General features: G+C 46.2%; 1 protein-coding gene across 5 annotated transcripts in view; it reads left to right on the top strand.

Moving 5' to 3' along the window:
* NCOA7 (nuclear receptor coactivator 7) overlaps positions 1 to 14,809 on the top strand; it is a 1,122,006-nt gene that overhangs the window by 519,582 nt on the left and 587,615 nt on the right. For 2 of the 5 annotated variants that reach the window (XM_078648930.1, XM_078648929.1), the window contains exon 1: positions 3,051 to 3,419. The exons of the other annotated variants lie outside the window; for them this stretch is intronic. In XM_078648930.1, the coding sequence (XP_078505056.1) occupies positions 3,074 to 3,419 (346 nt within the window). In that variant the 5' untranslated portion in view covers positions 3,051 to 3,073. Of the gene's footprint in view, positions 1 to 3,050; positions 3,420 to 14,809 lie in introns of those variants that run through there. 5 annotated transcript variants of the gene reach the window in all.

The raw sequence follows: 14,809 nt of genomic DNA, 5'->3' as shown, positions 1-14,809 counted from the left end.
AGGGAGGGCTGAGAGCAAAGGCAGAGCTTTTGAGATCATATCATGGACACTTTTTTGTAGCTCATAATCCACAGTAAATGTGAAACATATGTAGGGAAAATCATCAAGCAATACCAGAAATTGACAAAAAACCTGTTCTCTCAATAAATTGGTTCTTGTGAGCCCCTCGCACTCCTGGGCCCCAATGGAATTTTATTTTCTGCACTAATTATAGCTGAGGCCCTAATTAGCCTCCTACCTCCTCTGCCTCTTTCACAACTTACCGACCATGGCTATCACTCCAATCTTGAAACAGGTTATCCATTACTTTTTTGGTTTTACGTAAGGAAGACCCGGCCCAAGGGCATTGGGAAACTTTAAATAAGCACCATTTACATTACACAGATACAAGCTCATAAAATGTATTATATATTTTTTTTTATTTTAGGCACTGGACTATTAAGTGATTTGAGTTGAGCTGACAGGAGGACCTGAACTAGGTTCCAAAGTAGGAAGCTCTTGCCATTAGGACACAACTCCTCCCTTTTAGAAATAATGAGCTCCAATGTGCTGTCCCCACCTTTTCGCAGTGAAGGTGCTCTCATCTCTCTTTGAAACGCCCTTCACAAAGCTTGACTGGTCACCTTTCTTTTGCTTTTTGCTATATTTGGGTATTAAACCAGCATTAATCAATAAGGTAAAATCAATGCCCAGATAGTTTTTACCAAATGTAAAAATGACAAAGTAGATGCATGACAAAATGTTCTGCATAACCCCACATAATTTTCCTTTTCTTGCCGCATAATTTAGTCAACCCTGCCACATGATTTGGTCCTCCCCTGCCGCATGATTCCAGTGACCCTGGCTTTAATAGGCCTCTTATGACACTGGACCCTATGCAACTGGTTAAGCAACACACATAAAAGCAGCCGAGGAGCTAATATATTCTTTATGTGATGCCAAAGTGCTTTTTACCACAGGCATGGAACGTGTAGCTCTATAAATACACTAGTTACTATTTCCCACTGTGAAAACCAGGATTCAAATCGGCGACTCTCTGGTCAGACTCAGAAATCTGCAGTGATTGCTTTAGATAACTGAAGTTTATAACGTAAGAGAGTATATTTTTGCAAAATTCGTTTCATTTGCTTTGTTTTTTCATTTACTGTGTGTGCGCTTTTTTTTAAATATGCAATTATATGAAGATGAAAAAATTACATAGTTATTAGCATGTTGTGTTTACCCTTGAGCCCCGTCTCCCTACTCACGGACAGCGCCCCAGGAAACACTCAGGATTACAGGTGCAAACTTTTTATGCTGTTTAACTTCTACATATAAAAGAAGACAGCCTGTGAACTCACCAGATAAACGTCGACGCTTGCAGGCGATCTTCATTCACAATTCCTTCCTTGCAGACGCAGTTGTGCCCCCCTGGGAATGCAACCACGGACCCCCAGGGAGGTGTGCACCACCGTTTGAAGACCTGTGTCCTAAGGCCAGGGCCGGAGCTCCCACCACATGCTGTGCCTGCTGGCTTTAGCCCATTGTCATTCTATATGTGACAATGAGCCGCGATAATCTGTGCTGGGCTGCACAGAGGCTGCAGCAGCCTCTTGACTTTGGATCAGGAGAGCCAGCCCGAACACTGATGGGGGAGGAACGGCTCACATCAGGCCTCAGGCCAAGGCTCCTGTTTGGGTGGGCCAGGCTCATGTTTGGGTGGGCCCGGCCCACCCTCTAGAACCGGGCCTGATACATGGCCATCCAAAGTGCACAGATAAATGGTAATGTATTCCAGTTTCAACTGTGATTCTGTCTGAAGGAGGGACACAGTTGTCAAAATTTTGACAAGGCAAATGAAAGAAACTGCAGTGCCTATAGGTGAGTGGGTATGTTGTGTGCTTTGGGCAGTGGAGTGAAGGAGCTGCTAGGAAGAGCATTCATGAGCAGAGGAAAAGAGGGTGTGAAGAGGAAAATGAGGTGTGAGATATGCAGATGTGGAGAGAAAAGGGATGCGAAGGGTGCACACAACTAACATAGTTTTGAACATAGCAGGAGTGATTGAGACACCCTGAAGTCCACTACCATTTCTACAGCCCTCAGCAAAGTTTAATTCAGAACGTTGCTGTTTCATAATTGAAACACTCTCAATATTATTTACAAAAAATCATAGTTTTTACTCATTTATCTTAAACTGCTAAAAACCATTGACAAAGCCAATAGTCCTCACTGGTTTGAGAGAGATGTCAAGCTCCGAGAGAAACCAAAATGCTAGTCGGACGGCACAATACGCTTAATTACATAAGCCATGCATCCCCCTTTTAGAGACCCCCACTTTTTTCATCCCACTTAAAGCCCTGATGTCAAGATCTTCCTTTTCTGGCGCTTTGCAGACGTTTTAAGATCTTCTTAGAGATTTTCGTTGCTCAAGTGTGTGTAATTTCTGATATTTATGTTTTCCTCTTCTTCAGTTCTTGATTTTGCTCTCGAGAAAGTGTCACTCAGTCGTTGAATGTCACTCATAATTACACTGAAATTATGAAAATGTCCCACGTAAGCAATCTGAAACCTTACCAGATTATTATTATAATATATATATATACACAGACGCATGCCACTACAGTAGAAAATACAGCAGCACTAAGCTGTAAACAAGGACCCTGTGAATGAAGAAAAACAAGTGCAGGTGCGCGCGCATGAATGCGGCTCTTCATCTTGGGATATTTCTTCTACAAAGAGTAGTGTAGCCGAGTGTATGTAAGGGTTGTTCATAAAATCAGAGTTTTACTTTTAGAAAAGGTGGTAACCCTGGAGATATGAGCTGTTGCGCTCTGCCTCTAGCAAGTTGTCAATCCGCTTCCAGGCCCTAGATCTCCTAACAAGCAATTCAATTGTTTGAAGCAAAAACAACAAAAACAAAACGATTAATTTAACAATGAACCTAATAGGATTCAGATGGCGGAGAGTAGAAGCGTTCTCCGTGCACTTGGAACGTGTCGGCTGCGTGCAGCAGGCGTGCTCCCGGGGACCGAGATTTTAAATGAACCCATCCTTTCTGCGAGGGGAAAAAATCACTTCCGCTCAGAGGAGTGAGATGTTTGCCTTGGAGTGTGTCCACGGGACTGACGAGGTCTGCGATGGGTGTCCGGCGGAAGCCGAGGCGCCGATGCCCCTGGCAGCCCACCCAGGGCTCGACGATGGAGAGGGCCTTCAAGACAGTATGGGCGACACCGCCTCGGAGCGCACCGAGGGCTGGAGCCCGGCAGCAGGGGCCGGGAAGGAGGCCTGCCTGCGGATTCGGCCCCGCGCCGCCACCATCTGCAGCGGCGATCGCCACGCGCGCTTGCAGCCCGCGAGGAGGATGTCGCTGAGTACCTCCCCCTCCCCCGATTGCTACTTCTGGACCATTGACTGCCGGTACCAACCCGACGTGCTGCGAGGTAGCGTCCTCCGTTTCATAACCGTTTGCAATTAGTTGCTATTGTTCCTCCCACGCCGTGGCCAGCGATCTGTGTGTATTCTGGGATTTATTTCTCTGTATTAGCGCACTTAAGTTTATTAGTTCCATGTGGGATACTCGTCCAGAGCATGGCGTGGGCATGGCTTGTCCACTTAATTTTCTGTGAGACCCGGGATGTGCAGTCTGTCTGGTCCATTCTAAAGTAAGGACTACAAGTCCCAGTGTGCAAATTAATTCTGGTCTCGGTGAACGACTCCAATCGTAGACCTATTCTGTTTGAGAGCTCTATTGCAATTCTTGTATCTCGATTTCACTTTCTTGCTGTTTGAGTGTTACTTCATTCGTGCACACCAGTGAATGTTTGGTTCGTCGTGGCTAAGAGCTGGAGATTTTAATTCAAGAGAAAACTCCATCTCTTTTGTCAGGTAGGCATTCGGCTTGCACATTTGGCTAAACTGAGTCGAGTGACACTGCTTGTCTCCATGCTGTTGTCCATCTTTTGGTGTCTGAGCTGAGGATGACTTATTTACAATACAAATGTGAAAAGGATATGGTTTTATACCGGTTTGCAGTATTTTTGGCAACACAATTTTCTAGGTACTATTTTTTTCCGATTTATGTCTGCAAAATAGTGTTGCTTCAATCAAAATCTCGGTTTACGATCACCAGGGCTAAGCCCTGTTCTCTCAGGCCCATGGCTTTAAGTTGGCCGGGTTTTTCCCGTGCTCTGTACCCGCAGTTCTAAAAAGCAGGTGCTGGTCCCTGTTGGGCTCTCCATTGCTGCAATCACCCTCAGAGTGGAAAAAAAAAAAATCTGCAGCTGCTTAAAGCCTTTGATCTAACATCAAAAAGACTTGCGGGCAGATTTACTACTTCTGGCGCATCTCTGCTGATCAGCAGGGATGCGCCAGAAGAGTTGCGACGCATTTTCCCACACGTGCGCCACCACTGATGAGCCACATTTACAATGCGGCGCACCATGGCGCACGGATGGGCAGATGCGTGTCGCATCCCCCCACAGGAAAGGCGGCGCATTGCTGGAGTTGCGTCCCAAGCACGACACAGCTCCAGCAAGGCTCGGGGTGCCCCTATGGCTAACATGCTGCGTCAATCCTTACGCCTGCTTCAAGCAGGCGCAGGGTTTTGACGCAGCATGGCCGTAAAAGTGACTTAGTGAAATCTTGCCGGAACGCCCCCCCCCTGTGCTGGCACGCCCACATGTGCACAGGGCTTTACAACGTGACGCATCACGTTGTAAATACCACGCAGCATGGCGCTGGCTTTGCGCCGCCGCTGCGTCACAAAAGTGACACAACAGCGACGCAAATGTGGCGTAAGGGGCTTGTAAATCTGCCCCTGGGTTTAGTTCTTTCACAGTCGACTCATTTCAGAGCTGAATCATTTTCAATATTATATACTATGAACCACAGTTGTTGCTTATTTGTTATATGCAAATAACTATTGACAAAGCCAATAGTCTTGACTTGGAGGTGTAATGTGGCTTGTTGTATAGCTAGATGCAACGAAGCAGCAAACTACCAGTCTGGCGACACACTATGCTAAGCACAGATTTTAAACTGTGCTTAGGGGGCGAGGAGTTGGCCTTACGGCTAGGGCGGTTGACCTCGAATCTGGGGACCTGGGTTCGAGTCTCTGCAAAGGCACTGAACATCCTGTGATTCTGGGCAAATCACTAAGGCATAGATTCATCAAGCGAAATTGCGATCGCAATAGCTGCAAAACAGCTATTGCGATCGCAAGTTCCGCTCTCGCAATTCATCAACCAAAAAAGCATGAAATAGCAAATTCGCAATAACAAAATCGCAAAACCAATGTGGAACCCCCATTGCGATTCCTTAACAGCGATTACTCACATTTTCTGTGAATTATATTGTGAATTCGCAAATAAATCGCTAATCCAATTCATCATAAATCGCAAATAGAGAAAAACGCCAAAATCGCTAAAAACGAGTCTCAATTTAAGGAGAAGCAAAACCAGGTTGTAACCATGAAGTTCAATTGTAAAAAAAAAAAAAAAAAAATCAAACAATAAACAGGTGAAGGGTAAATCAAACGCACTTAAGGAGACACAGTAGGAGCATGAGGAAAGTCACAATGCCAGGTCTCTACATCGTGGCAAGACGGCTGAGGCTCCAGGCTGCAGCCCGGAACAGACGCAGGATCCAGGAGCGCATCTTCCGGCTGCTGATTACACTCATGGGCCACACTGAAGAGGAGATCTACTCCAAATACAGGTTGAATGGGGCAATGATAACTAAGCTCATCAGAGTCCTTGACCCCCTGATGCAGCACCCAACAAGGAGGACCAATGCTGTGCCCACCCATGTCCAGGTCCTGTGCTGCCTGCACCTCCTGGCCTCCGGAAGCTTCTACGGGATAGTTGCATATGCAAATGGGATATCCCAGAGCACACTGTCACGCTGCCTACGGAGTTTTCTGGACGCCATGCTGAGCCGGATACACCACTATATATCCTTCCCAACAACCCAACAGGAGTTAACCCAAACTAAACTGGACTTCTATCACACCGCCCAATTCTCCCATGTCATTGGCTGCATTGACTGTACCCACATCCACATCTGTCCACCCGCAGAGACAGAATACATGTACCAGAACCGCAAGTCCTACCACTCACTCAACATCCAGATGGTCTGCAATGCGAAGACCATCATCACCGACATTGTGGCCCAATACCCGGGGAGCACGCATGAGTTGTCATCTTCTGGCACAGCGGCATACACACCCGCTTGGCCAGGGGTGACTTTGGTGAAGGACATCTCCTAGGTAAGTACACATGCCCACATACAGTATGTCAAGACCATGTAGCTGCGCATAACAGGCACTGACCCTCTGCTCCTATCCTTCAGGTGACAGCGCCTACGGCCTCCGTGAATACCTCCTCACCCCATACCTCAACCCTGCTACACCACAGGAACGGTGTTACAATGCTGCGCACATACACACAAGAAATGTAATTGAGGCGACATTTGGGATGTTAAAGAGCCGATTCTGCATCCTACACAAGACTGGCGGGGCCCTCAAATACCAGCCTGAGGTCTGCTGCCGCATCGTGGCTGTGTGCCATTCTCCACAATATTGCCACCAAGCGGAGGATACCTGTGGAGGTGTCTGGTAGTGAGTCGGAGGGGGACAACCTTCCACCTGCACATGTGCATCATGCACGCGGAGAGAATCCTGCTGAAGGACACAGGCGCCGCAACAACATCACACTGAACTATTTCTAGTACACCCATACCCCTCACACAACACTGCACTCATGCATGCCACATGAATTAATGACATGAGGAAGATTTGTGTTCAAAATTAATTCTTATTCTTATGTACAACAAGCTCTAGAAGTGTTTTGAAATTTCAAACAATATCACAAATGTATTGCGTCATACAGGCTCTTGTATGCAGAGCAGGTGTGCATGGTTACATCACCATGGCACTGCTGGTAATTTTCAGTCAGTCACTGGCGCCTCCTGCCGGACGCACCCTGTCGCCTCTCCAACTCCACGGTGGGAGTGTCTGGCCAGGATGCAGCCCTGGGCCTGGAACTGCGGCGCCTTTCTGGTTGAACCGGCACAGACAGGCTGCTCAGGCTCGATGTGCCCTCACTGGCATCATCACCCCCCCCACCCCTTGCATGGCCATGGCCGCACACCTGTTGGTTTTGTACTGCGGTGGTAACCTGCTCCAGGGCCCTTGCTACATCTTGGCAGCATTGTACCATTTAAATCTGCATCGCCAGGAACCTGCGCGACAGTTGTGATGTGGCATTCCCTATCAGGAGGTTCGACCGGGTATATACAGATAGCCGGGTCAGCAGTTGGCGGTGGCTTCGGCGGGTGATGTCCTGCTGCGCCACCATCAGTTGGTTGCTTTCTTTGACTGCAGCCGTTGGGTCCTGCACACTTCCTGTAAGCTGCTTAATATTGCGTGCAGTTTTGTACAGCAGCAGCTGCATGGCTGCCATGTGCTGTGCCTGCTTGCGGTGCACAGCGAGCATCCGGGCTTCGATACCTAGCTCTAGATCTTGGGCCTGTTGCTCCCTGTCTGCTTGTGTGGCCACGGTGTGCTGCTGCCTCAACCGGCCGCTTGCCTGGGACCGCACAGTGGCTGTGCGGCGTGTCTGCCTCCTGGGTGGTGGTGGGGTCTGTTCCACTGCCATGCGTAACGCCTGGGTTGGCTGAACTCCTCCTGTGGCTGCAGGGGTGGCCCTGTGCATTTGGGAAGGTGCTGGTACAGGTGCATGTGACGGTCCAGGTTCTGGGGCTGGATGGCTCTCTCCCTCCGTCTCCTCTGGAGTCTCCTCGATATGGAGTGCCTCGCTATCTGAGGTCTCTGCATCTGCAGCACCTGTGATGTGAATGGGAGTATGATTAATTATGATTCTGGCACTTGGGATGTAGCAACATGCATGCAGCCTTGCATTCCCTGACTGGCTTTAGCGGTATGTTTCACTTGGAAGTTCTGGCTGTGTGTGGCTATCAGGGCACATTGTCACACGACAGGTCCCACAACGCAATGAGGCATTTCTGATGGGCACGGACTGCATTACTGGGGTTTTTAAATGGCTAGCTCTAGGGGCATGGGCATTGTTAGGGGACTGGGTCGCAGTTGCATGGCTCTTACCTTGTGATTGTTGTGTGGGTCGGGAGGTGTCCAGATGAGTGACCCCCCACGCAGGCTGCATGGTTGATGGTGTCCTCAACCAAGTCCTCAAGTGGTGTGTTTGCCGCAACTGTGGGCTCTCCTCCTCCCGTGGCCACTCTTTCCCCCAGCCTCTCTGCAATGCGCTCCTTGGCACGGCCTCTGAGGTCATACCACCTCTTCTTGAGGTCATCGATTGACCGCTGTGTCACTCCTACGGCGTTGACCTTTGCCCTGATGCGCAGCCAGATGCATGGAAAGCTTTCCAAAAAGCTAATCATGGTCCTTGCTGACTCCCTCAATCAGGTACTCGAGCTCCTGTTCTGAGAATTTGATTTTCCTCTTCCTGCCAGTTTCACTGGATCCTGCTGCATCCTGGGACATTGTGGTTGCAATGTATGTCCTGTCTTGGGGCTGCAGGGTGTGTCTCCTGGAGCTCAGTGCTGTGCCTCCTCCTCTCTCCAGCTCTGTGTTCCAAATAAATAATGGAGCTGCCTACTTCCTGGTTGTGATGTCGTCATTGCGCTCAAAATGCGACTTCCCGTTTTTGCGATCGCGCAAATTGGGAGATCGCTATTTGCGATTTCGGTAATTGCGAAATTGCAATTTGGGGTTGGGAAACAACCGATTCTGCGAATTAATAGCGATTTTTGAAAATCGCATAGGGCGATTGCGAATCGCACTTTTTTTGCGATTTTTGAAGATGCATCCCAATGTGCGAATTCTAATTAGCGATTCGGTATTTTTCGCTAATTATAATTCGCAGAGTGGGTGCTTGATGCATCTGGGGGTTAATCTCCCCGTGCCCCCCCCCCAAAAAAAAATGAATGTGTCCTCATGTAATGCAACTGGTGCTATGTAAATCGCTCTGATACCCGATTCGGGTCAAGTTCGTGCTATGTAAAACTCTGATTTAAAAAAAAAAAAGCTTACTATATTTCTAAGTCAAGCCCTTTGGAAGTCGAAACATTTATATAAACAAAAATATTTTGCATAACAACTATTCATTGGAAAAAAAGTTTGTTGAAATGGTCAAGATTAAATTAAGTGCTAAATTCAGTTACTCAGCCTAACTTTAATATTGCAGTATCTCATTGTTTAAGTCCTAGCTTGTTTAAATATGATTGGAGTGCAGTTTTGCATGACATTTTGTTTAAGTCTCATTAGATCATTTTATTTTGCACATTAATTAACATTATTTCTCGATAATTTTAGACACCTTATCCCAGTGTCCTTGCGGTATTTTTTTACAATCCTTTCTATGATATATCTTAACATGGACCTGCTCTAAGGCTGATGATGCACTCCTTCTTCAAGTAATGGTCCTACTCAAAAGTCTTGAAATATATTTATTCCAGTTCAATTGTCTCCAAGAGCAAGCTGCTCTTGGAGAAAATTGAACTGGAATACATATATTTCATGACTTTTGAGTTGGACCATTACTTGAAGAACGAAGTGGATGATTTTGTTATGGACTTTATACGACATTGACTGTTGATATACACTACATGTTCTTGTGATTTGATCATTGTGTTGGATAACTGTGACAATAATTTGACTATCTATCAGGACAATCTGAATGTTTAAAACGGTTCAGGGTCTACATTGACATGTACTGTTAGAGTGCTCAGGGAGGAGTGCATTTATATTGTTTAGGTACTCACTACGTGAGCCTTTGTGAGGTTGTCTGGTAGCCGACCTCTCTTCCTACCCTTTGTATGCACTATATATATATTCGTATTCACTGTTACTTTACCCTTACTGACGGTAGTGCGCCCATCCTAAACCTAGTTACCAGGAGTTTGGATTCTCTAAGGCTGATGATGTTTGTCGGTTCCAATAAGCCCACGGGAGAGCCATTTCACAACCATTCAGAGCTCTAGTATGAATAAAGCCCTTTCAAAGCTCTCAAGTCACCCAGTCGCTTACGTGGAGGCTAATCCCGCTTTATTTTTTGCTTTGCTTTCTGGAAATTGCTGTCCTTTTTTTTTTTTTATCTCATTATAAGCTTATGACTACTTTTATTAGTCTTAGAATGGAAAGCAAACATCAGGAGTAGATGATCTACTTTTGCTTGGACCTGGGAAAACTGAGCGCTCTGAATTTCACTATTGTATGGTATATTGTGTCGAGCTTCGCTGAAGCATACGTCTCACAACTCTGTTTGTGCAGATACAGTGTTGTGATTGCTGTCAACCTGCAATGTCTATCTTTGACAGACCTGGAAAGTGTTTTCATTACGAACTTAACAAACGTTCTTGTCTCCTTGGTTTGGGCCCTCAAGGACTGGTTTTGATGTCGAATAGGGCTTTGGGGGGCGACCGACCAACGGGAGGTTTCCGCCCCCGGGGGGTTTTGGGCTGGGGGTGCAGCCGTAGCCCAATTGGGCTTGTTGGCCTGCACTTGGACTAGTTTTAGGCTGGGGGAGATATATAACCGGCCATTTCGCGTTGCCAGCCACCATTTCGGTGATGGTGACACAGCAGCCATTTTAGGGATTAGGGCAAGGAAAATTTAGTCCCTCCCGGATTTCAAGGATACAAGTCAGGTTGGTTTTTTGGTATAAGGTCACTGGGGAACAATTTTTCCTCGTTTTAGGTTGATTTTGTTGGGAACAGGTGCATCAGGTGGGGAAGCATGTACATATCAGTTGTCGCTTGAAGCAGGTGCTGGTGTTGTGTTTGGGTTGTGGTTGTCGGGTGGCGTTTTTTCTGGGTAATAGAAGGTGGATCTGCTTTCAGTTACAGTTTATTGGTTCGAAAATGGCACTCCGGGAGCACGCAGGAAGGGGAAGTAGCATAGGACGGTTACAGAGATAGTTATGTTAGTAACATAAGAGGTGACAAGTTTAACGGGGCAGCAAGGAGTACAGATTTAGGGATTTATAAATGGTTGCAAAGGGGGAAACTTTAGGGGAGGGGGTGGGGGAAGGCATAAGGAAAATATTTAGTGAGGTTTAGTTTTGTACTGCACAGGCCAAGGAAATTGTTTGTAAGATGCACCTTTCTTCAATAAAGCAGCCTTTTTCACACTTAACAAGCTGGTTGTGGTCTGTGCTGCACCCCCTGTTTGGCCCAAAGCACATATTCCTGCACCTGTTGCACGGTTTCTAGCCTCTGCTGAAGTGGAGAGGGACACTTTAATCAGATGTGCTCATGATGCTGCTGACTGAAAATGACCACTGGTTTATGAGTCCTCTCAAGCCAGGGACTCAGTTGACATCTTTGGAAATGACTGGTTATTTGGCATGCATTGATATTCCTTGTACAACCCTCATGGGATGCTGCTTGCTTCAATCACAGAATAATCACACTTTTGGGGATTTTATGCACCGTGAGAAGTTGGCCTGGTATGTGATGTTCACTATTCTAGTGAGCACCGTGCACCAGTCCAAACGACCCTTATGGTGATTGGTTGTAAGTCAACCTTATAGAACAGCTATCCTAGTGGTAGCATGGACAAAAGCAGTCTTAGGCTAAACTCAAGAGGGCATGTGAAGCCAGCTGTTTTACCATATGCAATCCCTTTAATACCAAATGAAAGGACACCACCCAAGTTATATATTACAAAATATGTTTTTATTACTAGAATAATCCTCTGTACTCTTTATGAGGCCAGAAGCACAAACGTTAAACAAAGAACTTCATATAACATTCAAAAGTTGCACAAATATGGATAGGCCCTGTTGGCCCCTAAAACCATATGCTAAACTAGTGGTAAAAGAACCACGTCATGAACAATGGTAAGGCCTAGGGCCTTGGGAATCGCTGGGGCTACACTGGACTAACTGAAGTTAGGACATGGGAGGCCCACAGGATGCGAGTGCAGTGTCTAAATGCACACGCGTGCACCAATAGAAGTCAATGGTGCGTAAAAGTTAGAAAGTTGCAGATTTGGAAGTCTTCCGACTGGACTAGAACTTAACCACTTTAAACTAGGACACTAGGGATGTAAATCTCTACAGGAGCACCGGAGTACTCTCGTTACCTCACCCACAGGAAGCGGGTGCATAGGTGTCAAAGTGTGTCTGGTTTCGTCGTGGAGTTCTATGGAGCCTTGGAGAAAAGATGCTGCAGGCGACCAGGAGAGAAGAGTCCGGTTGGATCCAAGGGTGGATCGAAGATGTAGAGTACCTGAAAGCAGAGGGGACAGAGTCTGGGTCACTAGCCAGTGACCAGGAAGGAACCAGGAAGGAACCAGGCGATGTCGGGCGCAATCAGGTGGTTGTCGTGAAGCTTGTCTCCGCTGCCACGTGGACCAGGAGGAGGAGCTGGGCACGGACTGTCCCACGAAGGCTCTCGCTGTTGGCGGTGTCGGCTTCCGGATTGGAGTCAACAGGCCTTGGCAAATGCAACCCACGCAGGAATCGAAGATGGCTTCTGGATCAGACCAGCAAGGTCTGATGGGCTGCTCCTCTTCAGGGGAGCAAGGGCCATTCTGGAGCAACCAGGTGTAAATTTGAAGGTTCGTCGTCACAGAGGCCACTAGCCAACGGGCAAGTGACCGGACAGACGCGTCGAGCAGGAAAATGCAAAAGGGCCCCACGCAGCACTCGGTGAGTGTGGAGAGGTGATCTTCGAGATGCAGAATTTCAGGTGCTAGTTTTTGAGACAAACCTAATCTAATGGTGCATTCTATTACACACTTCCATTTCCATTAGTCTCAACCTAATCCGTGTTAAAACAGTGTTTACAAAATATGTGGGTGTCGACCAACAAATTAATGTTGGCCAAAATTGCACTGGCTATGCACAATGTTGTAGTTATCATTCCGTTCATACTGCATTCACCAGCCTATAATACTAACACATAATTTGCAGGACAGAGTTAGTACAGGAATCAACTCTGTTGCAGTCAGTGGGGAGAATGCTTTATATCCAGCCTCGATAACAAACTGAATGTTGAAATTTGATTCCGCATTTGGAAATATGTTGATTACACAAGACTTAAACTGAGCATGAAGTGTGATTATTCAAAGTGCCAGCACAATACATAATCAATACCAAAACTTGCAACATACAAGCACTGGTAGCTGTAGAATATTTAATAGTACTACACTTTATGAATTTGTTTGGCGGCATTGCTTTAATTGGAATCTGTAGAATTTTTACAGATTATATAATGCGTGTATGTAGCAAGAGCAATGTGGCTAAATCAGAAATGGGATTAAAACCGGGTCTAGACAATCGGGAAATATTAGAGTAAGGAAAAGAAAAAGAGAGAATTGCAGACATATTAGGTTCTATTGTGTTTCAGCAGGCAAAGCAGTGGGCTCAGTAGATGGGCCCAGCATATCTAATCCCAGCCTCATTTGAATTTCACAGGTAGAGTACTCACTTCTGAGCAGGAAACACGTACTGCAAGATAATAGATACCTCCTTTTGACATTTGCAGTTTCAAGAAATGCCCTACTTTAGGACTCAATCTATGCTCCTCTCTAAACCTGGTCGTTTTTTTCTGTATCACCTTTTCCTGTTACTGGATGACCTACATCTTTTTTCACCTCCTTTTTTCTTGTTTTCCATTCTTTCTTTCGTCTGCTCTCATCAGCCCCCCCTTTTGTCTTTGTTTATCCTCCTTTATCATCCCCGTCATCTATCTCCTCATTCACTTTCCTTCTTTGGCTTCCTCAGTCTGTGCAGCTCTTGTCTATTTTTATTTTTCTCTTTAAATCCTTTAGCTCTATATCTGGAAAGGGTCTTGAAAGGATTTTTCTTTCCCACTTTGTATACCTCTTTTCTTTCAATCTGCTTGATCATGTTAGAGGGAGATTTATTACGGGGCAAAAGGGCAAGGGGCCAAGCACAGGCTCTTGAGAGCCTGTAGGCAATGATCAAGGGAGTGAGTTAGGGACATTTGGGGGACCTTAATTTGTGCCGGGGTGTCCAGGAACGCTTGCTCAAAAATAGAGAAAACAGATATGTAAGCCATGGAAACTGAGGCTGAAAGGTTAACAGTTTTATTAAGAAGATGCAACTTCAAGAAACTTCAATATAAAGGCATACAAAATCACAAAGTCCTGAATCCAGTGCTCCACATTCTCGGATAACCACATGGATCAGATTGCATTTACTGAAGATTGCATTTACAGAATGTAAGCTTCTAATCAGTTAGAGAAAGCCTAAACCTTAAAGACACATTTATAATTTGAGGTAGAATGTATTCAACAGATATAGTGCGGAGTCAACATCCCCAAATGGTATCCGGTACAGAAGCTGCAATTCCAAGTCACCATGTCTTGCTGCTCAAGGTTATTGCCTAAGGCTGGATTGTCAAATTCAGCAATGCCAGGCCCTGCATTTACCACAGGCGGGGCTATTAGTTACAGACCTAGCCTTGAGCGCATAATCAGTCAATTTGAGGGTGCTGTGATATTCTAGTTAATCATAACTGGCGAAAATTACTAAAAGGTTTTTGATCATAAAGCTAGTATTTCAAAATGACATGGGAATGTGATAAACTGAATTACTTACTCTTCACAGTTCATGGCTATTGCATATTAATTTTAATCAATAAGAAGTTTGAAGGCAATTATGGTATATTCAGCAGCGGCCCGTGCAGATAAGAGCGGTGCGGTCTGGTGGGGGGATTTCAACAGACGCAGAGGGAAAATTAATTATTTAATTTTCCTCGTGGTAGTCTGTCGAAATCCCCCCCCCCCCCCCCCCCCCCAACCGGCCCCACCTCTCTTGGC

Source organism: Lissotriton helveticus, chromosome 6 (genome assembly GCF_964261635.1).
Source record: "Lissotriton helveticus chromosome 6, aLisHel1.1, whole genome shotgun sequence".
Classification (NCBI taxonomy): Eukaryota; Metazoa; Chordata; class Amphibia; order Caudata; family Salamandridae; genus Lissotriton; species Lissotriton helveticus.
This window is presented reverse-complemented; position numbering and strand designations above follow the sequence as displayed.